Source organism: Sebastes umbrosus, chromosome 1, assembly GCF_015220745.1.
Source record: "Sebastes umbrosus isolate fSebUmb1 chromosome 1, fSebUmb1.pri, whole genome shotgun sequence".
Classification (NCBI taxonomy): Eukaryota; Metazoa; Chordata; class Actinopteri; order Perciformes; family Sebastidae; genus Sebastes; species Sebastes umbrosus.
Window position 1 is genome coordinate 23,337,207 of NC_051269.1, and position 27,139 is coordinate 23,364,345.

General features: G+C 40.7%; 2 protein-coding genes across 4 annotated transcripts; both read right to left on the reverse strand.

Moving 5' to 3' along the window:
• LOC119492504 (nuclear factor 7, brain-like) lies at positions 1 to 17,460 on the reverse strand. 3 transcript variants are annotated; one of them, XM_037777010.1, is made up of 2 exons: positions 17,311 to 17,460; positions 1 to 1,534 (listed from the first exon to the last, which is right to left on the reverse strand). In XM_037777010.1, exon 2 carries the CDS (start codon positions 1,515 to 1,517, stop codon positions 132 to 134), a length of 1,386 nt encoding a protein of 461 aa, XP_037632938.1. In that variant the 5' UTR covers positions 1,518 to 1,534; positions 17,311 to 17,460; the 3' UTR covers positions 1 to 131. The 3 variants fall into 3 exon arrangements, with proteins under 3 accessions (XP_037632938.1, XP_037632930.1, XP_037632922.1); XM_037777002.1 differs by lacking the exon at positions 17,311 to 17,460 and adding an exon at positions 1,644 to 1,811 and having other exon boundaries at positions 7 to 1,534; XM_037776994.1 differs by lacking the exon at positions 1 to 1,534 and adding an exon at positions 14,111 to 17,201.
• Positions 14,105 to 26,208, reverse strand: LOC119492523 (nuclear factor 7, ovary-like). The gene is made up of 3 exons (XM_037777020.1): positions 26,005 to 26,208; positions 23,948 to 25,895; positions 14,105 to 15,256 (listed from the first exon to the last, which is right to left on the reverse strand). Exon 2 carries the CDS (start codon positions 25,876 to 25,878, stop codon positions 24,490 to 24,492), a length of 1,389 nt encoding a protein of 462 aa, XP_037632948.1. The 5' UTR covers positions 25,879 to 25,895; positions 26,005 to 26,208; the 3' UTR covers positions 14,105 to 15,256; positions 23,948 to 24,489.
• Between the last annotated feature and the right edge of the window lie 931 nt (positions 26,209 to 27,139).

The following is a 27,139-nucleotide window of genomic DNA, read 5'->3' on the forward strand; positions in this document are numbered from 1 at the left end:
ACATTAAGTGAAACAAAATAAAGATCTCTTTGGAATAATGAGTCAGCAGGAGGACAGGTGCAGGTTAAGAGGTTAAATTCAGTGACTTTCCCATTAAGAAAACAACAACATGATGAATATAATCATCCTCTTTAACTGCTCTGTTCCACTGTCACACAGACCTTCAGTGGTAATATATTCAGTTCATCAGCAGAGCCAATGAATGGAAACAGCTTCTCAGTGAAAGTGTGTTTGAAGGTGTGTATGTGTGTGTAAGTATCAGGATCAGAGAACGACAGCTTTCCTCTGTTCCAGTCCAGATTCACTCTGATCCTCTGGAGCTTCTTCTTGACTCTGAGATCAGTGACTGGAGCTGGTGGTGACCGTGCTGAGTATTTACCTTCATCGAACCCTATTCTCCATAATCCAGTCTGTATGAGTTCCTTCCTCTGGACAGACTCTGCTAACACACCCAGATACCAGAATGTACTGTCTCCAACCTTGACATACCAGCTGTGAATCCCAGAGTTAAAGCCCTCAGAGCCCAGGACAAAGGGTACATCAAACCTCTCTGGATTATCAGGAAGCTGCTGTTCCTCTCCTCGTCTCACACTGGTCAGATCTTCAGACAGGATGAGTAATGGATAAGCAGTGTTTGGATCCAGAATCAGAGGAGTGTAGGAGACCATCTCCTTCATCTTAATCCAGATGTTGAAGGTCAGGTTGCCCAGGTGTTTGGCCTCGTCTATCAGAGCTCCTGAGAGCAGCTGTGGATCCTCCAGCAGGGGGCGCTGCTGGACTCTTTCCACTGCAGCCTTGTAGTTGTGCAGGAATGAGACGTCTTCAGCTCTCAGCTCCTCCTCTGGGGCTCTGATTGTGTCTGAAAGAGCTGCTATCTCTCTGCTCAGAGCCTCCATCTTCTCCTTCATCATCTGGCTCTTCTGCTCCTCTTCCTCCCTCAGAGCAGAGATCCTGGCCTCCTCTTCCTCTTCTAGAAACTGGTGAAGCTTGTTAAACTGCTCCTTAATCTTCCTCTCTGTGCGTCGGGCCTGGACCTTCATGTGTTCTGCTGTTTGATCAGACTTCACTTTAACTTGTTCAAAAACCTTTAACTTCTCCTTTAAGGGCTCCAGAGTTTCCTGAAGTTTCTTCTTGTGTTGTCGTGCAGCTTCATCGATGGGTCTGAATCTGTGGTTGGTGTGTTTTTCTGAAACACTGCAGACAAGACACACTGGCTGCTGATGGTCCAGACAGAAGAGTTTGAGTTTCTCAGAGTGCAGACTGCAGAGAGCCTCTGAAGCTCTCTGATCTCTCTCCAGTAAGAAGGACTCACACAGATTCTTTAAGGCCCGGTTTAAAGGTGGTTGTGGCTTTGAAGATCTTCTCTTACAAATTGGACACTCGCGTGTTGGTTTGTCTCTCCACCAGCTCTTCAGACAGTCTTTACAGAAGCTGTGGCTACATGACAGGACAACAGGATCTCTAAAGACGTCATGACAGACCGGACAGCAGAGATCCTCCTCTGATCTGGAAGCCATTTAGTCTCTGAGTGAAGCTGAAAACACAGCAGACAGAAAGTACAGTCAGTCATGGCTCCCCTCCCTCCTCTACTAGCTTCACTGACATTGACTTTCACTTTGAGTCGTGTTTTTAGTCAAACTCACCTTCAGTGTGTGGAGCGTCAGCAGGTTGAAGCAGCAGTGTTGTAGTTTTCCACTTTTCTCTCCTGTAGATGAACTCACTCAGATGAAGTTGTTAGTTTGTTCTGAAGGTGAATCTGATCGTCTGGTTTTCAGTCTGTGTGACTCTCTTTAATGAGGAAGAATAACAAACTGTTTCCTGATTTGTTTTAGGTGAATCTGGTGAGGGGTAGAGCTTTGTCACACTTCCTCTGCTGAATGCTGTTGCTTCACATGTAACACAGGAGTGTGTTTCATTGCTGGATATGTAGACAGGTTGTTGCAATGTTTATGTTCAAAAGACGTTTAGTAGGTTGACTCTAGTGGAGGAGGTAAAATTTAATTTAGTAAAATCTGGTTATATATATAATATTCTGGGAACAGGGGACCATGGATTAAAACGGAAGGAGGTAACGTGGAATATTGTTGGAAAGGGGTAATAGCGATGTCAAAATACCAGTTGATACCAACACCTGTGAAATTTCACGATTCTCAATACAAATTTGAAAGCGCAGTAAAAAACAGTGAATAGAGCCTGAACGCATCATAATGTAAATCAATGGCACCTCCGGTGTTGACAGAGGCAGGACGAAAGATAGTTAACGTTAGCTGTTAGCAGCCGGTACGCAGCACAGTCCTGCAGCTAACAGCTAACGTTAACTAGCTCTCCTCCCGATTTCAACACATATTTGTTATTCACAATGTAGCATTATCAGAGAAAAAATAGGGTGCGTCCCCTGGACGCCTCGCTAGTGATACATACAGTATGTCCACACATAGGCCTATGTCCTCGACACTCACCCCACTGAACAAGGTCGCCGACACTGCCTCGCTATGTGTAGAGTGTGCGCAGACCACAATGGGAGGATCTCTTCCCGCCTAGGCTTGGGAGATGTACTCACAAAGCCATCCAGCCAGGCGTTTCTTGGATAGGGCTTTACCGGCCACATTATCCCAGAAGCATTGGCTATCGCATCGCATTTCCTCCAGTGCACCAGCTCTAGGTCGGCTTGGAAAGGCCCGTGGTGACGGTGGCTCGCGGCACCAACCGTTAGTTCCCACGCCCGGACCTCAGCGCTTCCCGGGGCCGTGGAGTGCTCGTTGCACTGTGCGCCCTCTCTCTCTGCGGGAAGGAACGGGGCTACTGGCGTGACTGTTAACCGGGATGGACTGTCCTCAGTGCGTCAAGGGTCTACGGGGATGTCGGCTACCCACCGGTCTTGACACACAGACCCTGTCTCATTTACCATCCTTTGTGGGTGGGACTTTTTGTCGTGTCATCACCCATAAACAACTGATGTGTTTATGATTATTAACTAGCCCATTCCTTTTGCTCTCAAAGTGTACCAGATTGATGCATTTAACTTTAAAATGTAAAAAAAATTCTTCTGGGGGAGCATGCCCCCATACCTCCCTAGAGGGACTGAGGTCCACCCACTACAGTCTCACAAAATTCTGTGGGAAACACTGTATTACGTCATCCAAATCTGGGTGTCAAGTTGTTTGCACTTTTTCTGGATAAAAAAACACTATAACGTTTACATTTCTCAACCGATTTATGATCTACGAGGAGTAGAAAAAGAAAGTTTTGTCTCTACTAACTTAAAATCTCGATACTAGGCTACAATCGCTGCTAGATGCTTGAAAAAGGGTGTATCAACGTTCGCTAAGCAACGTTACATGAACTGAATTACTTACATGGTGGAAAATAATTAATTTGTCATAAGGAATTGAAAAACTCACGTGTCATTTATGGCTTTGGCTTATTTTCCTTTGTTAATACTTGTAGAGATGTCCCAATATAATGTAATATACTGTAATATAATAGAATAGAACATAACATATTAGCGCACCTAAAGTAACTTAAGATATTGTTGAATAAAAATGGTTCGCTAAATATTGCTGAGAAATAACGTTGCTGTTCCAAAACCCAAGACATTACTTCAGCTTTATAGTTTTTGATATTAGACACATATTCTATTGTTAATTTCAAATTTTAAACACAATATTATGTTAGATATTAAGATCTATAAGCTATCATTGGCTTTTGTCGAGGATTAGCTAACAATAACAAACGCTAGCTAGCTCTTATCTGATGACCTACAGAAGCAAATGTTTTGTAAATAAACTCGGAAAAAAAGGTTTGGAAACTTGTGTTTGGTGGATTATTTCTCTGTTTTTACAATGCTAATTGTCATTGTATTTTACATCGTTGGAAAGCCTGTTTATTTACCTTCACAATGATGTCCAACTTGTAAGGATCATGCATTTGTGGGATGAGCAGCACAGCTGATTATGTGGGTAGCGCCCAAGAAAAATTTGTCAAAATGCTCTGCCAATGGTAAACAGTGTATTCTCCTGTTGGTATTGACTCTTGTTTTGAGTTGTTTGGTGGATTGGATGATTGAACTCTCTATCAGTAACAAGGACCAAACAGAGAAATAATCCATAAATTGTAATGTTGATGATGTGAAAAATTCTTAAAGGAAAATGTGTGATGAGAGTACATCTTTTTAATAGCATATCAACACAGACTGGCCAGTGATCCATGAACCGAGACCAGTAATGTAAAAAAAATAACCGCTTCAATCCCTGAGGACCTACATTAGCATTAGTGACGGTTGCGTCCAGTTACACGTTGTAATGTTGTAGCTCCTTCAAACAATGTATAACGAAGATGCACATCAGAGGGGATACATAATGCCGACTGAAAAACAAGTAGGTATACGCCATATAGCCTACCTGCATATTCCTGCGTATACCGGCGTATACCTACCTACTGCCTAGATGACAAGCATTACCTAAAACTAGCTAGCCATATCCTACGGTCACCATAGATTACTTTACAAGAATCTTGAAACACCACCACACAAACTAAAGACCTTTGCACAGCCAAGTCCATATTTTTTGTCCAAAATGTTATCACACGTTTAAAAATAAATACAACCTCACGTTGTGTCAATCACGATTACACACCGACTCCGTCATTGAAGTTTCTGGAACAGGTTTGATTTTCTGCATTTTTTCACATCTGTCAAAAGGTAAAAGAGAGTTGTTTGACCACTCCGTGCAACCGTCATCATCCCAAATGACATGATCAACATTAACTTTGTCTCTCAGCATAAAGCCCTTTACGATAAAGAAATAAAAGAATACAGAGATGCAGAATTTAAAGATAGATTGTGGCAGGTGATTGCAGAACAGCTTGGAATCGGGCATGGTTGCGAAACAAAGATGCACGAAAGATTAGACGGTGTTGATTGTTCCCTGGGCAGCTAAACGATAGCATCTTGCTAATGTCATTGTTATGTTGTGTTTTTGTGCCCTCTACTCTGTCTCCTCAAGTGCCGCCCTCCTCCCCAGTGCAGCTGCAGTCCATGGAAGCATGGGGAGCTGATCAGCAATCAGGGCAGAGTATAAGAGAGCTGGAGAACGGAGCAGAAGTTGCTAGTGGACCAAACGGCAGTATTCAATACTGTGTGTGGTGGTTGACGTTGTGGTTGGCGGGTGTGTCGGAGTCGGCAGTGGTTTATTGTGGAGAGATTATTGCTATATTTTTGGGAAGTAGTATTAAATTGTTTACTCCCTGATTGCTCGCTGTCTCTGTGGAGCAGTAGATTTAAGTTAAGTACTTCTGGGTTGTTGGTCGCTGCATTTGTTAAGCAGTAGCTTTAATTGGAGTGTTTTAATATTGGTTACTGCCATATTTATTTAGTTGGGTACTAATACCTCCCGCTTTCTGTTTGAAAGTATAGTTTTCATTTGGTGTTTGTACATTTTCTTTATCATATGTGTTTTTGTTAATAAATTGTATGATTATTGTTCACACAATCTTGTTGCCAGTCCTCTCATTCCCGGGTTTACAAATTTATTGTGTTACTCCCTCCATCCCTTGGACCTTAAACGAAGGGTAACGTGTAACAGCCCCATTTGGGACTATAGTGCTATCCGTTGCACCCACACAATTAATTCAGTTTTGTCTCGTATTGTGAATTTTTGCAACAAATAGAATAATAAAACACATCGGACTCAGTGTGCAAGGTTTCTGTGCGTAACGATTTTTATTGGATGACGGATTTTTAAAAAATGCATACAAAAAAGATGGACTTGGTGTGCAAAGACCTTAACCTAAATCTATAGCTAATGCGTAGCTACATACAGGGATGTACTGGGATTGAAATTCAGCCCAGGACTTTGAGATGGAGAGGCCTTTGAGGCTGAAATTTTAACACAAATACAGTTTTTGTGGTATAAAGAGAGTCTGATGATACCGAAGACCTTCAAGACACTTGAGGATTTCTTGCTGGTACCTGCCTCAGTTTGTATAAGCACGTCACCACTGCATTGAATCAAAACAAGACCGGCCAGGCAAGGTGAGCTGGAACTAGTCACAGTTCATCATGTTCACGATGAAAATGACTGAGCCATTCAGATTTCAACAAAAACGAGGATTGGTCCAAATTGGGAGGGGCTGTTCGTTCTGGGAATATAAGAGCAGAGCGCCATCGACAGGCAGTGATGTGTCATTAAAATGGGTCTGGGTCTAAAGACTGCTGGTCATCACCGCCCCAGTTCTCCTGCTACTGCCCAAATGCAAGATACAAGATACAAACTTAAAACCCATCTCATCAATAAACTGATAAAACTCTGCCTCAAACACAAGCTTTCTATTTCAACAACATATAGTTTAAGTTTCATTCACAAGCCCAACAGAAAATGAGCTTCACCTTTACCAGCTGCAACATTAAAGTGATGAATACATGAATTAATCATTAATTATAACCTAATAATATAATATAGTGCTTTTACTTTTGGTACTTTAAGTATATTTTGATGCTAATACTTTTGTACTTGGGTGAAATTTTAAACGCTGGACTTAAAGTATTCCACTTTGGTATTTCCATCAGAGTACTTCTTCCACCTCTGTGAAACATAAATCCTGAATCATCACTGGTGCAGCCGAGTGGTTTTAGAAATCACATCATTAGTTAAATGGAGATCACCTGTGGTTGGTGAAAGGTGATTGTGGTGTAAATGCACCTGTAACGTTATCGGGACAAAACCTCCAACATGAAGACAAAGAAACTCTCTGATCAGCTCTGTGAAAAGATGATTGAAAACGTCAGAGGAGAAAAAGCCCTTTTCAAAAGCCTGTTTTTGTTTCATGATGGTATTTATTTTTTTCCTTTATTATAATTGGCTGAGGATGGAGGGTGACAACGCAGCTGTTGTGAAAAGAGACATTATGAATAAAAGTGTCATTTGGAAAATTTGTGAAATAAAAACAGTCATGAAAATGGATATTTTCAGAAGAATCTTCTGCTGTATTTATTATAGAGATAGTTTAATCCTGTTCAGTTGAACCCACTTTGATCAGCAGATGGCGCTAAAACATCAGTAAAAGAAGTCCTGCTGCAGGTTCTTCTCCTCATTAAGCCGTGGGCACACTGCCCGCATGAGGCTCGCCTGATGGCAGCGTCGCGTCGTGGCTGCGTGATGCCCACCTAGGGTGTTCAAATAGATTACATTTAGTGACTATTTCACAAACTGCCGTGAGACTGTGTTGCGACTGCAGGGGTCTGGGATTGAAACACCTACCTTCCGAATAGTGAACGACCGCTCTACCTCCAGAGGTATATAATAGCCTTATTGTGCTTAGTAATGGTACCCGTAAAATCGCATGTGGCCTAAGCCTGGCCCACCCCCCCATTTGAAATGGTCTAGAAGCGCCACTGATTCAGCTGCTTGATAAAACTGTCCCTTATCTTTCATTGAGTCATAGACATTTATTCTGATGAATCCCAACCCTTATGATTCAGTTCCTGTTACTCACACTGGTCATTTCACCCCATGTCTCGCTACCTTCACTCCTTTCTTTTCATTTTATGTAAGCCTCCCTTGTGCTCAGTCTCATATCTCTCTCACACATTTTGTTTTCTAAATATGTAAAGTTTAGTAGGTAAAATCCCCATCTGACTGATCAGTTTCACACTCATATGAACATTTACTTTTGCCTGTGTGGTTTTTGGCTCGTGGCCTTTGGGGCTTCCTCATAGTCACGGGGTGATGTAGCTGGGTTTCACTTCTCTGTTTCTCATCTCTGTGGTATCATGGGACTTTTCGAAATGTAATTTAAGATATGTGTGTGCACTCCGGCCCAAACCCACACACTTTCACTTGGACTTTGCCTTTAGGTCTTTCTCTGTCAGGGTTAAGTGGTATTTTCTTTTATACCATTCTTAAATTATTTGTTTTTCCCTGTCAGCTTTCACATGGAAGTCACTCAGGGTTGCCAACCGTTGTGTAAAATAAGGAATCATCCCGTAATTGGAAACTAAAAGACTGGTTCCGTATTGAACTGATAAGGGATGTACTTTGTTCTGTATTTTTGAGAATTATGCAGTGCAAATCTTTGGGAGAGAAATATTCAACTCAGTCTCACGGCAGTTTGTGAATAGTCACGAAATCTAATCTATTTCATTCATGGACATAGACATGAATTTCCCTTTTCTTTCGTGACGCTCAGCACGACTTTCAACAATGTATTTTTAGTGCGTTTTCCTATGAATGTCCAGCATCAAGTGACGCATGTGTCAATTTCAAAATAAAAGTACTGAGGTTTAGGAAAAGATTGACTTGGTAAGACTTAGGCAACAAACTACTTAGTTTAGGAAAAGATCGACTTAGTTATAGGTTTAGGCAAAAAAACTACTTATTTAGCTTTAGGAAAAGAACGCGGTTTGGGTTCAAATAACTCCAGAGGTACTGTAACTTAAGTACAGAATCAACTTTGATAAATCAACTTTGACTTGTGGTTTCACACGAAAAACGAATACCAGTCTCCTGGAAGAAAGTCCTGTGTTTTTTGACACACCCATCCACCCCGACCTCCTCCGTATGCGGCGTTCGTCGCTCTCTACTTCCCATTTCAGGATTACATGGATTACATACAAATTGATTTTGTGATTTCATTCAATTTCGTGACTACTTCACAAACTGCTGTACGACTGGGCTGAAAGTACACATGACATGCCAAAACTAAGAAGGGCATCCTTATTGCATGCTAAATGCCTTGCGAATTATTGTGTCGTGGCCTTTTCATATTCAACCGGGCTGCATAAACACACACCTGACTTTTCATTCGTACGTGAGCAGTGATTTTACATGTCCCCTGGAAATATTGAGCCCGTTCTCATTCCCAGGGCGTCAAATACCGACACTTTTTCATGGCCGTCGGTGGTCAATACTGACGCACATGGCACCCTTTAGCTTCGGTATGAAACACACCAACTTTCCATTAACTACAATGTAAACCCATCCGCGTCAATATTAAACGCTTAGGGAAAGTGCTGTGGTGACGTAGTTTAGAGAGCGAAAGAGACACACCAGGCGGGAGCGAGGTGAGGTGGATGGGTCCAACATATACAAAGCTTTCATCTAGGAGACCGCTGTTCATGTCCCGTTTGTTAATTTCACTTTCACGTTACAATCAGCTGTTCTTTCTGTCCCGTGTTCACAACGTTCAGTCACATTTTCGCTGTACAAACGTAGTAGTTTTAATCCCATCCAAGTAGTTTTTTTCCTAAACCTAACTATAGTTGTTTTGTTGCCTGAACCTAAGCACGTGTTTTTAATTCACAACATTAAATGCGTGTTTACTGTGACCGAAAATTGGCGCCGAGGGGTCTGACAAAATGTCAGTATGAGACGAGTTGGGATGAGAACGCGTTGAAATATTACACAATCCAGACATCTCCTTCTCTCACACACACAGGCTCCTGGTTTTCCCTCCTTCTCCACCTGAACAGGGAATTTACCTGCGTTATCTCGTTTTGGCAGTTGCTAATCTGATCGGACTGCAGAGTGAGAACAAGTGGAGCTGCCAGCTCCTGTCGCCTCTCTCTGACTTCTTATTGGAAGGACAAGATGGCTGACATAAATTTTGGATATTGCCATAAGAAATGTGGAAAAGTTGATTTGGAAAGCAGCTTTATAACTGATGTGGACTTTTTGCATGCTGATGGCTTTAGACTATCTATATGATATCATGTAAGTAGCCATCAAGTGTAGGCCTGTAGAGAGGCGAAGTCCCTCACCTTCCGGTGGACCACCGGGGACCTTATTACGGAAGCAATTTGTACATAAGAGACAAATCTTTTTTGATCCCGTTTGAATTGCGCCATGAATCACACATATGATGTTTGTCAATTTAAAACATAGTTTTGCAGAAAGTCGTTTGTCATAAAACTGTTGAAGTTGAAAACTGTGAAAATACGTAAAGACACACCCAAAAGGCGCTTAAATGACGTCTCTCTATGAAGCTACGATGCCTGTGTTCAACATGTTCTCATCCCAACTTGTCATATGCTGACACTTTGTCAGACCCCTCGACATCACTTTTTAGTCGCAGTAAACTCGTGCTTAACGTTGTGAATTAATCAAAAACACTTGCCCGCCCTGTGTGTCTCTTTCGCTCTTTAAACTACATTACCTCAGCACTTTCCCTAAGCGTGTACTGTTACCGTGGATGGGTTTACATTGTAGTTAATGGAGAGCCCGTTGCGTCTCATACTGACACTAAAGGGTGCCTTGTGCGTCGTTATTGAACGCCAACGGCCATGACAGAGCATGGGTCTTGCTTGTTCTTTTGCTTCCCGGCTGATAAAAAGACGAGGAGTCGCTGGATAAAACACATCAGGTCACATACGTTACATTTGTGCGTGGAACATAGATAAGTTAGCTATCTAGTGTTGGTGACGCATCAGGTCCATGCACAGATAGGTGGTGCTCAAGCATTTGCCCCAAAGAATGTATATTGCCAAGACGTGAAAGTCAATTGTTCGTCCCATTGCAATATCAGTGCCCAGCAACAAAGCTACGCTTCCGCCATTTCGGACTGAAAGTGACTACCGGACACCAGTAAAACATCTGCCTAAAAAGTGCCTTACAAAAGTAAAACAAAATTATTTTTATTCTATTGTCATATTCTAAACACGTTCTCAATGAAAAGCGTGTTGTAATACCTGACAACTGCATTAGAGTTCTGGTGGTCAGCCCTGAGTGACACAAGTTACAATAGAGGAGAAATTGCAAAGCGTACACTATATCTTGACATCACAATTCATAGTTAATCTGAAAAGTAAACGACAATTTCTCAATTGATTAAGACATGTACTTTGCAGGTAAATAAGGTGCGAGAGTGCAGAAAAAACACCCCAGACCCTCCTACACAGGTCTAGGCTAAGCCCCAATGTTTATATTTACTTGTATCATCTATTGAGTATTAAACATATGTATGGTTTTATGGATATTGAAACAAATATGTAAGTAAGTACGGGTGCCCTTTTTTTCACTTGAGCACCTGCCCCCAAAACTAAATGATTCTACGCAAACTGAGACTTTCTTGACTTGCAAAATTATCTTTTTTGATTGACAAACATAATATGTGTGATTCATGGCGCAATTCTCTCACCACTGACTACCGTGCATATTTTTTTTCCAAATTAAGGTCCCATGGGGGACGCCGGAAGGGGAGGGACTTTCACCTATATATTTAAGACCAAATTTACATGCATGGTTCTTGTTTTAAAACGAGTCAGCTGAGAACATTAAAACGTCAGCCGGAGACAACGTTTTCAACCAACTGCTCCATGGCCTGTTCCTGAAACCTAAACCACAACTCATCCTTTGTAAATGTTTCTTATATAACACTGTGTGACTGGCGAAAGTCCTTTGCTTCTGTTCATCTGACTTGAGCAGGTGTGACCAACCAGGTGAGGGAAACAAAGCAAAGCTGGAAACTCCTACTTCCTCTTTGAAGTACAAACAATACAGCGACAATATTTACAACGCAGCTGTTGTAAAAAGAGACATTATGAATAAAAGTGTCATTCAGAAAAAAATATGAAATAAAAAACAGACTTATGAAAAAGGGATGTTTTCAGAAGAATCTTTAATGAACTAAAATCAGCTGTAATCTGATATGCATGTTAAATAATATCAATACAAAGTAAAGACAATAAACTATATTGATCCCAGGAGGGAAATTTAGCTTTACAGCAGCACGAGAATATCAAAGGAAGACAAGAACAGTTATGAGTAGAAACATATAGACCCATATGCAGATAATAAAACATCACATTTAGAAAGCTATTAAATCAGTATGCATAAATGTAATGTAATGCAAAACCAATAGTGCTGTTCTCTGATTATCCAAATCAAAGTTTCATAGTAGTTACAGTATATTTGGAATGTGTTTATATATGGATTAGTATATATGCAAAATAAATTAAATTAAGCACCAGATAAAAAAATAAAACCTTATTAATAATAATAATATTGAGAATAATAATATGATTGAAGTTAAACACTTGTGGTGAAATGTTCATCAAATTATATGAATATGAATTGAACATGTAACAATTATTATACAGATATTTTAATCCTGTTCAGTTGAACACACTTTGATCAGCAGATGGCGATAAAACATCATCAAAAGAAGTCCTGCTGCAGGTTCTTCTCCTCATTACACAACATTTAAAAAGACCTCCAGACTGCAGTTTACCTGCTGAAATTAAAGATGTTAAACTAAAGTCGGTAACACGTCATTTTACAGGTCTGCAAATTTCATGGTAATTAGGTGATAATTAGCAAGTAACCTATTTGAAATTTCTTTTCAATTACTGCCAAATTAAACCAAAATTTACCTATAATTTGATAAAATTTACTTTATTATAAACATTATTTAATAATTATATACTAAAATAGAATATAATGGTTAAAATAGGGCCCTTAGGCTTGAGAAGCGGCTGTGTGCTGCTCTTCATCGGAGGTGGAAAACCAAAACTAATAGAAGACACTTCTGATCAGACACAAATCTCACCATTGTGTGACTTATTGATTACACAAATGTAACCTGGTAGCTAATGTAATGATTCAGGTAGTTTTTTAAAGAAATTTCAAAGAAGTTATTTGCTAATTATTATCTATTTATCAGCAGACATGGAAATAAAGCATATCAATTAACTTTGTATTCTTTTCCTGGAAATATATTAAATAAGTTACGAGCTATTGGGAAATAGTGGAATATAATTATTAAATAATGTTTATAATAAAGTAATTTTCGATGAATTTTGAGGTAAATATTGGGGTAATTTGGCAGTAATTCCAAAGGTTATTTGCTAATTATCACCTAATTACCATGAAATTTGCAGACCTGTAAAATTAGATTTTACCCTAAAGTCATGCCATCGCTTCTCATCATTTGTGGATTATACAGTATGAAGTAAAACAATATATTCCAATTCAGTTCCAGTCAGTCGTTGGAAATAAGGAATATTAATAAAGAAGATGCTTTCATCTGATAGTCTTCAGCCTCCCTGTCTCAGCCTGTGTCTCGAGATTTTGCGTCACTTTTATACTGTGGTGTCAGTTATCTTTTAGTTCCAGTTTGTAGCTTTGTAAAATTTTGGTTGTGTCTAGCAGGTAACCCCCAAGTTGTAAAACTCTTGAAAGATAGTTAAGGATAGGCCAAGTCTTATTTAAAGAGGCTGGGACACGGTCTTGAGCTATGGGGTATGACACATGTGCAGTGTTAGATATGAATGAGTGGATGAATGAATGAATGAATGAATGATTTATTTTCATGTCTCATCATTTACATAACCCATCCCTCATGGGATTAATCAGACACATTAACAAACAACAAAACAAACAAACATCCCAGCATGTTAGACCACCATCATCTAACAGCACAATACACCAGCATCATCCAAACAGAAAATTAAACATCATCCAGACATAATCACACACGTGAACCTCCCACAAATAATGCTCCAGGATACATCCCACAATGAAAACATAACAAATAACGAGTCACAGATATACAATCACAGCCCCCTAAGCACAAGACACATACAAACATCCAATCATGACAAAAAAAGGCATCAGAGTCGGAAGAATTTATCTATTGTATGTTGCTTTTCTTCTCCTGTCCCATACTTTAGATAGAAATTCAGCAAATGCAAAAACATTATAAAAAATATATTCAGTTAAGACTCCAGTCTCCATACCTATCAAATCTAAACCAGGGACATGAACTTTTTCAAATAATATTTGTCGTAAATCATGATACAAAGGACAAAATAAAATGAAATTAATTTGAACCTCATTTAGTTCACAATATTGGCAAAGTCAGGACAGACAGGACAGTTTGGAATATGTAGAATAACCCATATCGCTCATCATTTTAGTTTTACCTAAACCCCCCAATGCTCTACTTGCTGAGTCTGCTAGAACTGATGCACCATGTAAACAAGACATACTATCATCTAAAGAAAGCCAAGATACTTCTATTTATCTGTAAACTCAAGTTGTTTCTCACCAACGCAAAACTGAAAACTACTCCTTTCTCTACCTGGTTTTCCAAAATGTATAATTTGTGGGGGTTTTTCATCGATATAAAGTCTCCACTTTTTACACCATCCATCAACACATGTCAGCATTGCTTGTAAATCTTCCTCATTCTCTTAACAGTAAAATAATATCATGAGCATAAAGAAGAATGTTTACAAGTACACGGCCACATAAAACCCCTTTCCCCAGCTGCTTTATCTCTCTTGCCAGATCATTAATAAAAACAGCAAATAATGTTGGTGATAAAATATCACCTTGCTTAACACCAGAGGGCGTCGGAAACCATTCTGTATGATAGTCATTGACTTTCACACAAGCAACAGGTGCCCTATATAAAGAGTTAATGGCTTGATAGAATTTTCCATTAACCCCTATTTGGTAAAGCTTAAATTTTAGGAGATCATGATCAACAAAATGAAACAGTGTAACTGGAGCTGTAGTAATTTGTTGCTGTTGGCTCAATTTCGGCGAGTGCAGACCAGATTTTACTGCATGTGTTGAACCCCAATGATATGACGTGATGATGAGGCGTTACATCTCCTTTTTTCTCCCCCTTGGGTTAGGCATTGACCTTGAACGGTTAAGGTCAGGAAAGGTCATCTGGCAGCGAGTCTCGTGAGAGTTTGCGCGACTCGGGGGCTTCTAGACACGACCGTCTTGTAAAAGCTGTTCTCTTAACTTTGTTAACATTTCACCACTAAAGCAGCCTTCACAGTTCATTATGATTGATCAGTTCTGTCGGTCCACCACTTTGGTCCAGACTAAAATATCTAAAAAACTATTAAATGGATGGACATGAAATGTTCTAGAAACGTTCATGTTCCCCTCAGGAGGAATTGTAATAACTATAATAACTGACTTTTCATCTAGCTCCATCATCAGGTCAACATTTCAATTTGTCCCGAGACATTGGTGTAAACACTTGCAGAACTAATTACATTCCCATCAGCCGTTGTAAATGGAGATGTTACTTTCACTTACTGGTGATTTGGAACCTTTCAAATTTTTTTTATTTTATTTTTGTTGGGATTTATTTGTGACAAATTTGTTTTTGTTTTCAGTGTAAGTTTATGTCTATCTCTTCGTATGTAGTCATTTCACTTATTCTCTGATCTTTATATTTGTTTTCCCGGTCTTAAATCACCAACATTACATAGAGTCTGAAGCTAAACTGATAAGTCCACCTTAAAACTGACATGTCCACCTTAAATAGAACGACTACTCCTCCGACTAAACTGCGTTTTCTTTCAGTCATCTTGTCTTCATGACATCAAATAGAAACGTGTACATATATTTTGGATAATTTAATTTCTATTTTGTACATATTCTAAAAATTTCATGCAATTAAATATTGATTTTAATGTACTGCAAGCAGCACATATGGGGGCCAAGCAACGGGCACGCGCTCAAAACAGGCAATGCAACAGGAATCAAGATGAACAATCTAAAATGAAACATTATCTTTAAGAAAGAAAAGGCTAAACAAACCAAGCATTAAGATCAGAAACTAAATGAAATAATTTTACATATAAAAAGGTTGACAATTGAAAAAAAACAACTAAACAACAACAAAAATAAAACTATGAAAAAAAACATTAAGTGAAACAAAATAAAGATCTCTTTGGAATAATGAGTCAGCAGGAGGACAGGTGCAGGTTAAGAGGTTAAATTCAGTGACTTTCCCATTAAGAAACAAACAACATGATGAATATAATCATCCTCTTTAACTGCTCTGTTCCACTGTCACACAGACCTTCAGTGGTAATATATTCAGTTTATCATCAGTGCTAATGAATGGAAACAGCTTCTCAGTGAAAGTGTGTGTGAAGGTGTGTATGTGTGTGTTAGTATCAAGATCAGAGAACGACAACATTCCTCTGTTCCAGTCCAGATCCACTCTGATCCTCTGGAGCTTCTTCTGGACGCTGAGCTCAGTGAATGGATCTGATTGTGACCGTACTGAGTATTTACCTTCATAGAACCGTATTCCCCAAAATCCAGACTGTTTCAGTCCCTTCCTCTGGACAGACTCTGCTAACACACCCAGAAACCAGTATGTACTGTCTCCAACCTCGACATCCCAGCTGTGAGTCCCAGAGTTAAAGCCCTCAGAGCCCAGGACAGACCACTGGATATCAAACCTCTCTGGATTATCAGGAAGCTGCTGTTTCTCTCCTGGTCTCACACTGGTCAGATCTTCAGACAGGATGAGTTTTGGATGAGCAGTGTTTGGATCCAGAATCAGAGGAGTGAAGGAGACCATCTCCTTCATCTTGTTCCAGATGTTGAAGGTCAGGTTGCCCATGTGTTTGGCCTCGTCTATCAGAGCTCCTGAGAGCAGCTGTGGATCCTCCAGCAGGGGGCGCTGCTGGACTCTTTCCATTGCAGCCTTGTAGTTGTGCAGGAATGAGACGTCTTCAGCTCTCATCTCCTCCTCTGTGGCTCTGATTGTGTCTGAAAGAGCTGCTATCTCTCTGCTCAGAGCCTCCATCTTCTCCTTCATCATCTGGCTCTTCTGCTCCTCTTCCTCCCTCAGTGCAGAGATCCTGGCCTCCTCTTCCTCTTCTAGAAACTGGTGAAGCTTCTTAAACTGCTCCTTAATCTGCCTCTCTGTGCGTCGGGCCTGGACCTTCATGTGTTTTGCTGTTTGATCAGACTTCACTTTAACTTGTTCAAAAACCTTTAACTTCTCCTTTAAGGGCTCCAGAGTTTCCTGAAGTTCCTTCTTGTGTCGTCGTGCAGCTTCATCGATGGGTCTGATTCTGTGGTTGGTGTGTTTTTCTGAATCTCTGCAGATGTGACACACTGGCTGCTGATGGTCCAGACAGAAGAGTTTGAGTTTCTCAGAGTGCAGACTGCAGAGAGCCTCTGAAGCTCTCTGATCTCTCTCCAGTAAGAAGGTCTCACACAGGTTCTTTAACACCCGGTTTAAAGGCGGTTTTGACTTTGAAGATATTGTTTTACAAACTGGACATTCGCGTGTCTGCTTCTCTCTCCACCATCTCTTCAGACAGTTTTTACAGAAGCTGTGGCTACATGACAGAAGAACAGGATCTCTAAAGACGTCATGACAGACCGGACAGCAGAGATCCTCCTCTGATCTGGAAGCCATTTTGTCTCTGAGTGAAGCTGAAAACACAGCAGACAGAAAGTACAGTCAGTCATGGCTCCCCTCTCTCCTCTACTAGCTTCACTGACATTTACTTTCATGTTGAGTCATGTTTTTAGTCAAACTCACCTTCAGTGTGTGGAGCGTCAGCAGGTTGAAGCAGCAGTGTTGTAGTTTTCCACTTTTCTCTCCTGTAGATGAACTCACTCAGATGAAGTTGTTAGTTTGTTCTGAAGGTGAATCTGATCGTCTGGTTTTCAGTCTGTGTGACTCTCTTTAGTGAGGATGAATAACCAACTGTTTCCTGGTTTGTCTGGTTTATCAGGTTACTCTGGTGAGGTTGGAGCTTTGTCACACCTCCTCTGCTAAATGTTGTTGCTTCACATGTATCACATGATTTATTGCTGGATGTGTAAGCTGATATTGAGCAGCAGGCTGTTGCAACATGTTAATGTTCAATAGATGTTTGAATGTACAGACGTAGGCAACGTTGTTGGTAACGTTCCGTTAAAGAGAGAAAAACCCACAATGGTCACTGAAATAACTTGAAACTGACAAAAGTAATAATAAATAAAAATTTACTGAAAATGAACTAATGAAAATCAGATATTGCTTTTGAATTGTGGTTCAACAGAATCATTTTAAAAAACAAACTGATGAAACTGGCCTAGACAAAAATGATGGTAGCCCTAGAAAAGATGTAAAATAATGTGACCATAGGGACATATTAAACTAAGGTGTGTCCTTTAATTAGCATCACAGGTGTCTTCAAACTTGTAATCAGTCAGTCTGCCTATTTAAAGGGTGAAAAGTAGTCACTGTGCTGTTTGGTGTCATGGTGTGTACCACACTGAACATGGACCACAGAAAGCTAAGGAGAGAGTTTTCTCAGGAGATCAGAAAGAACATTATAGACCTTCATGTTAAAGGTAAAGGCTATAAGACCATCTCCAAGCAGCTTGATGTTCCTGTGACTACAGCTGCACATATTATTCAGAAGTTTAAGGTCCATGGGACTGTAGCCAACCTCACTGGACGTGGCCGCAAGAGGAAAATTGATGACATATTGAAGAGACGGATAATACGAATGGTAACCAAAGAGCCCAGAACAACTTCCAAAGAGATTAGAGGTGAACTCCAAGGTCAAGGTACATCAGTGTCAGATCGCACCATCCATCACTGTTTGAGCCAAAGTGGACTTAATGGAAGACAACCGAGGAGGACACCAAATCATAAAAAAGCGAGACTGGAATTTTCCAAAATGCATATTGACAAGCCACAAAGCTTCTGGGAGAATGTCCTTTGGACAGATGAGACAAAACTGGAGCTTTTTGGCAAGTCACATCAGCTCTATGTTCACAGACGAAGAGATGAAGCATCCAAAGAAAAGAACACTGTACCTAATGTGAAACATGGAGGAGGCTCGGTTATGTTATGGGGCTGCTTTGCTGCATCTGGCACAGGGTGTCTTGAATCTGTGCAGGGTGCAATGAAATCTCAAGACTATCAAGGCATTCTGGAGCGAAATGTGCTGCCCAGTGTCAGAAAGCTTGGTCTCAGTCGCAGGTCATGGGTCCTCAAACAGGATAATGACCCAAAACACAGCTAAAAACACCAAAGAATGGCTAAGAACAAAACATTGGACTATTCTGAAGTGGCCTTCTATGAGCCTTGATCTAAATCCTATTGAACATCTGTGGAAGGAGCTGAAACATGCTGTCTGGAGAAGGCACCCTTCAAACCTGAGACAGCTGGAGCAGTTTGCTCATGAGGAGTGGGCCAACATACCTGTCGACAGGTGCAGAAGTCTCATTGAGAGTTACAGAAATCACTTGATTGCAGTGATTGCCTCAAAAGGTTGTGCAACAAAATATTAAGTTAATGTTACCATCATTTTTGTCTAGGCCAGTTTCATTAGTTTGTTTTTTTAAATGATTCTGTTGAACCACAATTCAAAAGCAACAGCTGATTTTCATTAGTTAATTTTCAGTAATTTTTTATTTATTATTACTTTTGTCAGTTTCAAGTTATTTCAGTGACCATTGTGGGTTTTTCTCTCTTTAACGGAACATTACCAACAACTTTGCCTACGTCTGTATATTGAATGTAGTGGAGGAGATCAAATATAATTTAGTAAAATCGTGGGAGTATTCTGGGAATGGGGGACCCTGGAACATCGAGGGAAAGGGGCAGCATGTACAGTCAGGAATAATATATGTAAGGGGTAACATGGAAAATTGCTTGTTTTTGATGGATCATAAAGTGATGTGATGGATATAAATGATTGTGATTAATAATGAGAACCTGATTGACCCATTACAACTCAGTTGCATGAGACACACACAGACAGTCGATACAACGACCCCACCTTCAAATATCAAAACTCCAGAGACTCAAAGGAACCCTTCACCAAGGTCTCGAGCACCAATGGGGGTTTCCATTGCGGGGAGGAGGCACGCATCACCAGGCGTTGTCTCCTGACCCCCTGCAGAAACCACTTCATGAGAGGGTGGCCAAAGACCGGTCTATCGCCAAAACCTTCTTAGCAGGAAGAAATGGCTGCTGCAATGGTGGATCCTGCTCTGTCTCTGAGATAACCGAAGGCAGTGTAGGAATGTAGGCGACTAGAGCGAGGACTTCAACGGCGTCGATATGGAGTTCCAGCTCGCTCTCATTGCAAAAAACATCACATTGAAGCGTCAGAAGTGATCCTACCGCTACTTGCATCGAATCTTGGGCAGCGCTCGGCAGGCTGGTGGCTGCTGAACTCTGCTCTCTGCATGGTCTGCGCTGAGGCACTCGAAGCAGGCGTCGTAAAGATCCGTCCCGGCGATCAGGCCGGGACATGACGGGCACTGACGAGGTTCTTGAAGCAGAGACTCTATCCGTGGAGTTGAGCAGTCAGTGGGCAAATCGCAATTCGCTGAAAAGAGAAAAGATAGCAGACATGTGCTACCTTTATATACTGTGGGGTCCTCACGTATTCGGTTTGGTACGTCCTGATTGGCTTGCTATGCTTATGCACATTTTCAGGGGGTGAATTCATGCTGGTGATTGGAGGATTACCCATAGAGTCCAGTAGAGGCCGGCCTGTGTGATTTAGAACCATGGTTTTATATCAGCATCTTTAGGAAGTGGCAACCTACACAATTCCAAGTTTTATTGGAGCTCATTTTATTTTAATTACAGAATTCTTTATTTTAATAATCTTTTTCAAAAGTCTGTTTTTGTTTCATGAAGGTATTTTTCTCCTTTATTGTTATTGTCTGAGGATGGAGGGGGGCGGTGACTAGTGACAACGCAGCTGTTGTGAAAAGAGACATTATGAATAAAAGTGTCTTTCAGAAAAATTATGAAATAAAAACAGACTTATGAAAAAGGGATGTTTTCAGAAGAATCTTTAATGAACTAAAAATCAGCTGTAATCTGATATGCATGTTAAATAATATTATTACTAAGTAAAGACAATAAACAATATTGATCCCCGGAGGGAAATTTAGCTTTACAGCAGCACGAGAATATCAAAGGAAGACAAGAACAGTTATGAGTAGAAAAATATAGACCCATATGCAGATAATAAAACATCACATTTAGAAAGCTATTAAACCAGTGTGCATAAATGTAATGTAATGCAAAACCAATAGTGCTGTTTTCTGATTATCCAAATCAAAGTTTCATCGTAGTTACAGTATATTTGGAATGTGTTTATATATGGATTAGTATATATGCAAAATAAATTAAATGAAGCACCAGATAAAAAAATAAAACCTTATTAATAATATTAATATTGAGAATAATAAAATGATTGAAGTTAAACAATTGTGGTGAAATGTTCATCAAATTATATAAATATGAATTTAACATGTAACAATTATTATACAGATAGTTTAATCCTGTTCAGTTGAACACACTTTGATCAGCAGATGGCGATAAAACATCATCAAAAGAAGTCCTGCTGCAGGTTCTTCTCCTCATTACACAACATTTAAAAAGACCTCCAGACTGCAGTTTACCTGCTGAAATTAAAGATGTTACACTAAAGACGGTAACACTTCATTTTAAAGGCTAAATATGCTAAAATAGCATATAATGGTTAAAATAGGGCCCGTAGGCTTGAGAAGCGGCTGTGTGCTGCTCTTCATCAGAGGAGGAACACCAAAACTAATAGAAAACTCTTCTGATCAGACACAAATCTCACCATTGTGTGACTTATTGATTACACAAATGTAACCTGGTAGCTGATGTAATGATTCAGGGAGTTTTTAAAGAAATTTCAAATAAGTTATTTGCTAATTATCATCTATTTACCAGCAGACATGGAAATAAAGCATATCAATCAACTATGTATTCTTTTCCTCTCATATTATCTTTGGGGTCAATTTGACCCCGTTCAATGTTTAACGTCTCTAAATAAATGATTGACATCATTTTTTTTGCTTCATATTTAATGACTTTTCCTAATTTAATGGGGACAACTGGTTAAACATAAAATTAACATGATGATATGTTTTCAATGTCCTGTACACATGCTGTACGCATCGGTGTTCTTTGGGGTCAATTTGATCCCAGGCTGTTTTAGCTGTATAAAACATATAAGAAATATCAACATTTTACACACATTTGTTTTGGTTGTTTTGGATGATATTGAGGTCACTATAACATGCAATTTTATAATCTTCAGAAAGCTCTAGGGCCCTAACCTAACATAATCATAACTGTAGTAGCGCGAGAACCACTGATAGTTCACACGAAATGGGGGAGGGGAAACATCATTCTTGCGAGAACTTCGATATTTCCAACGCTGTGAGGGCGGCAAAATATAGTTCCCGGGAAGATATTGATAATTCACACAACATAAGGGTGGAGCAAACATATAAAAGCTTGCACAGCAGCCTACTAAACCATTTCTCTTGGTGCTCTGTGTGCTCTCTCTTTCTGCTCTCTCTCAACTGAAAATGACTTCTAAGGAAAGGTTTTCTGTCAATGAGGTGTTGTCACATCTCTTCGACCATGAAAGTGACATAGAGGAGAATGTGTCTGAGACAGAGGATGATGTTGAGGAGGACCCTGATTATGAGGCATCCTCCTCTGATGAGAATGAGACCCTCAGTGTTGACCCTCCTGTTGTCTCTCAACCACCAGCAAACACACAACCTTCCAAAAATGGAAAGTTATTATGGTCCATCTCCCCACTTGAACAACAGGGTAGACTTAGTGCTGCTAATGTCATCAACATGGTTCCAGGCCCCACCAGATACGCTGTCAGCCATGTCCAAGACATAAAATCAGCATTTGAGCTCTTCATAACACCATCAATCAAAAAGGATATACTTGAGATGACAAATTTAGAGGGGAGGCGCGTGTATGGGGACAGTTGGAAAGACTTGGATGTGACCCACTCGCAAGCCTACATTGGGAGTGTACAAGTCAAAAGGCAAAGCAATAGCAAGCCTTTGGGCTGCTGACACTGGAAGGGCAATATTTCCAGCCACCATGTCTCTAAACACATTCCATGTTTTCTGCCGTGTCATACGCTTTGATGACAGAGAAACAAGGCAGGGTATAAGGAGGATGGGTGGGGGGTGGGGTTGTTTTATTTAAAGGGCTCTTTAGGTAGTCAACAAACAAACATAAAGTACCTGACACATAAACTTGGGTAACAATTTTAATTATAATCATTTTCTGGAGGTTTAAATTGCTGGGGTCAACTTGACCCCAAGGAAAAAAGATGTTAGTAAATTTGAAGGTAACAGGAGGGTTAAACTCCTCCACCTCCACGTTTGCTTTTAGAAAATAATGTTGTTCAAGTCACCTTACCTAACACCAGAGGGCGTCGGAAACATTTCTGTTTGATATTCATTCACTTTCACACAAGCAACAGGTGCCCTATATAAAGAGTTAACGGCTTGATAGAATTTTCCATTAACCCCTATTTGGTAAAGCTTAAATTTTAGGAGATCATGATCAACAAAATCAAACAGTGTAACTGGAGCTGTAGTAGTTCGTTGCTATTGGCTCAATTTTGGCAAGTACAGACCAGATTTTACTGCACATGTGCTGAACCCCAATGATATGACGCGATGATGACGCATGACATCTCCTTTTTTCTCCCTCCTTGGGTTAGGCATTGACCTTGAATGACTAAGGTCAAGAAAGGTCATCTGGCAGCGAGTCTCGTGAGAGTTTTCATGACTCGGGGGCTTCTAGACACGACCATCTTGTAAAAGCTGTTCTCTTAACTTTATTAACATTTCACCACTAAAGCAGCCTTCACAGTTCATTATGATGGATCAGTTCTGTCGGTCCATCACTTTGGTCCAGACTAAAATATCTCAACAACTATTAAATGGATGGACATGAAATGTTCTAGAAACATTCATGTTCCCCTCAGGATGAATTATAATAACTATAATAACTGACTTTTCATCTAGCGCCATCATCAGGTCAACATTTAAATTTGTCCCTAGACATTGGTGTAAGCACCTGCAGAACTAACTACATTCCCATCAGCTGTTGTAAATGGAGATGTTACTTTCACTTACTGGTGATTGGGAAACTTTTAAATTGTTTTTATTTTATTTTTGTCAGGATTTATTTGTGACAAATTAGTTTTTGTTTTCAGTGTAAGTTTATTGTACATCTTTTCGTATGTAGTCATTTCACTTTTTCTCTGATCTTTATATTTGTTTTCCCGTTCTTAAATCACCAACATTACATGGAGTCTGAACCTAAACTGATGAATCCACCTTAAAACTGACAAGTTCACCTAAAAACTGATAAGTCCACCTTAAATAGAACGACTACTCTTCTGACTAAACTGTTTTTTTTCATTCAGTCATCTTGCCTTCATGACATCAAATAGAAACTTGTATATACATTTTGGATAATTTCATATGTCTATATTGTACATATTGTAAACATTTCATGTAATTAAATATTGATTTTAATGTACTGCAAGCAGCACATCTGGGGGCCAAGCAACGTGCACGCGCTCCGAACAGCCACTGCAGCAGGAATCAAGATGAACAATCTAAAATGAAACAGTATTGATAAAAAAGAAAAGGCTAAACAAACCAAGCATGAAGATCAGAAACTAAATTAAATCATTTTACATATGAAAACGTCGACAATCGAAACAAAACAACTAAACAACAACAAAAAGAAAACTATGAAAAAAACATTAAGTGAAACAAAATAAACATCTCTTTGGAATAATGAGTCAGCAGGAGGACAGGTGCAGGTTAAGAGGTTCAATTCAGTGACTTTCCCATTAAGAAACAAACAACATGATGAATATAATCATCCTCTTTAACTGCTCTGTTCCACTGTCACACAGACCTTCAGTGGTAATATATTCAGTTTATCATCAGTGCTAATGAATGGAAACAGCTTCTCAGTGAAAGTTTGTGTGAAGGTGTGTATGTGTGTGTTAGTATCAGGATCAGAGAACGACAACATTCCTCTGTTCCAGTCCAGATTCACTCTGATCCTCTGGAGCTTCTTCTGGACTGTGAGATCAGTGGCTGGAGCTGGTGGTGACTGTGCTGAGTATTTACCTTTAGAGAACCATATTCCCCATAATCCAGACTGCATGAGTTCCTTCCTCTGGACAGACTCTGCTGACACACCCAGTACCCAGACTGTACTGTCTCCAACCTCGACATCCCAACTGTGAGTCCCAGAGTTAAAGCCCTCAGAGCCCAGGACACAGATGTGTTTATTAAACCTCTCTGGATTATCAGGAAGCTGCTGTTTCTTTCCTCCTCTCACACTGGTCAGATCTTCAGACAGGATGAGTTCTGGATGAGCAGTGTTTGGATCCAGAATCAGAGGAGTGTAGGAGACCATCTCCTTCATCTTGTTCCAGATGTTGAAGGTCAGGTTGCCCAGGTGTTTGGCCTCGTCTATCAGAGCTCCTGAGAGCAGCTGTGGATCCTCCAGCAGGGGGCGCTGCTGGACTCTTTCCACTGCAGCCTTGTAGTTGTGCAGGAATGAGACGTCTTCAGCTCTCAGCTCCTCCTCTGTGGCTCTGAGTGTGTCTGAAAGAGCTGCTATCTCTCTGCTCAGAGCCTCCATCTTCTCCTTCATCATCTGAATCTTCTGCTCCTCTTCCTCCCTCAGAGCAGAGATCCTGGCCTCCTCTTCCTCTTCTAGAAACTGGTGAAGCTTCTTAAACTGCTCCTTAATCTTCCTCTCTGTGCGTCGGGCCTGGACCTTCATGTGTTTTGCTGTTTGATCAGACTTCACTTTAACTTGTTCAAAAACCTTTAACTTCTCCTTTAAGGGCTCCAGAGTTTCCTGAAGTTCCTTCTTGTATTGTCGTGCAGCTTCATCGATGGGTCTGAATCTGTGGTTGGTGTGTTTTTCTGAAACACTGCAGACGACACACACTGGCTGCTGATGGTCCAGACAGAAGAGTTTGAGTTTCTCAGAGTGCAGACTGCAGAGAGCCTCTGAAGCTCTCTGATCTCTCTCCTGTAAGAAGGCCTCACACAGGTTCTTTAAGGCCCGGTTACAAGGTGGTTCTGCCTTTGAAGATCTTCTCTTACAAATTGGACACTCACGTGTTGGTTTCTCTCTCCACCAGTTCTTCAGACAGTCTTTACAGAAGCTGTGGCTACATGACAGAACAACAGGATCTCTAAAGACGTCATGACAGACCGGACAGCAGAGATCCTCCTCTAATCTGGAAGCCATTTAGTCTCTGAGTGAAGCTGAAAACACAGCAGACAGAAAGTACAGTCAGTCATGGCTCCCCTCCCTCCTCTACTAGCTTCACTGAAATGTACTTTCATTTTGAGTCGTGTTTTTAGTCAAACTCACCTTCAGTGTGTGGAGCGTCAGCAGGTTGAAGCAGCAGTGTTGTAGTTTTCCACTTTTCTCTCCTGTAGATGAACTCACTCAGATGAAGTTGTTAGTTTGTTCTGAAGGTGAATCTGATCGTCTGGTTTTCAGTCTGTGTGACTCTCTTTAGTGAGGAAGAATAACAAACTGTTTCCTGGTTTGTCTGGTTTATCAGGTGAGTCTGGTGATGGTGGAGCTTTAGTCAGACCTCCTCTGCTAAATGTTGTTGCTTCACATGTAACACAGGGGTGTGTTTCATTCCAAAGTTCTTATCTATTACTGGATGTGTAAACTGATAGTGAGCAGCAGGCTGATGCAACATGTTAATGTTCAAAAGATGTTTGAACATAGTTTTAATGTAGTGGAGTTGAACTATAAATTTGTAAAATCCTGGGAATATTCTGGGAATGGGGAAAAATGGAACATTGAGGGAAAAGGGCATCATGCAGGGCTGGACTGGCCATCTGGCATACCGGGCGTTTTCCCGGTGTGCCGGCGTCCTTTTGGGCCGACTTATGCCTTTTTTTTTTTTTTGGGCCCATATAATAGGTAAATCGGCCCATTTCTGTTCCTTAATTGACACTGGGCTGGCCCAATCGCTCTGTGCCGGGCGGCCACAGAGAGAGAGAGATGAGGGAGGGAGTGTAGAGTGCAGCAGTTCGGGGCTGCCTGGCTCAACATGTCATGAGAGATGAGTAGTGCTCGAAGTGGGCCGGTACGTAGCGGTACGCAGTGTTTTACTCATTTTACTCCTTGGCGTACGTACCTTGACTTTTTCATGCGTACTGGAGCTTCTCACAAGCTGCCGGATCTCCTCTTCCCTCTCCATATCAGGTTCTCTGGGAGATTCATAATGGTGATACATAACTACGGGAACTACGGGAACCCACGCGGCGCAAATCCGCTGGCTCTGCGCTGCGTGGGTTCCCGTAGTGAACGGAAGCGTCACGCTATTAATCTCCGCTAGAGCTGAAGCCTGGCTGTTCACATCAGAAACGCATCTCTCTGCTTCTTCTGATCCTCTCTGTGTCTGTCTGTCTGTGTCTCTGTCTGCTTATGTGTGTCTGCCATGGGCGGGGCCAAAGTGGAGGCCGGGGGTGGCACTGCCCCCCCC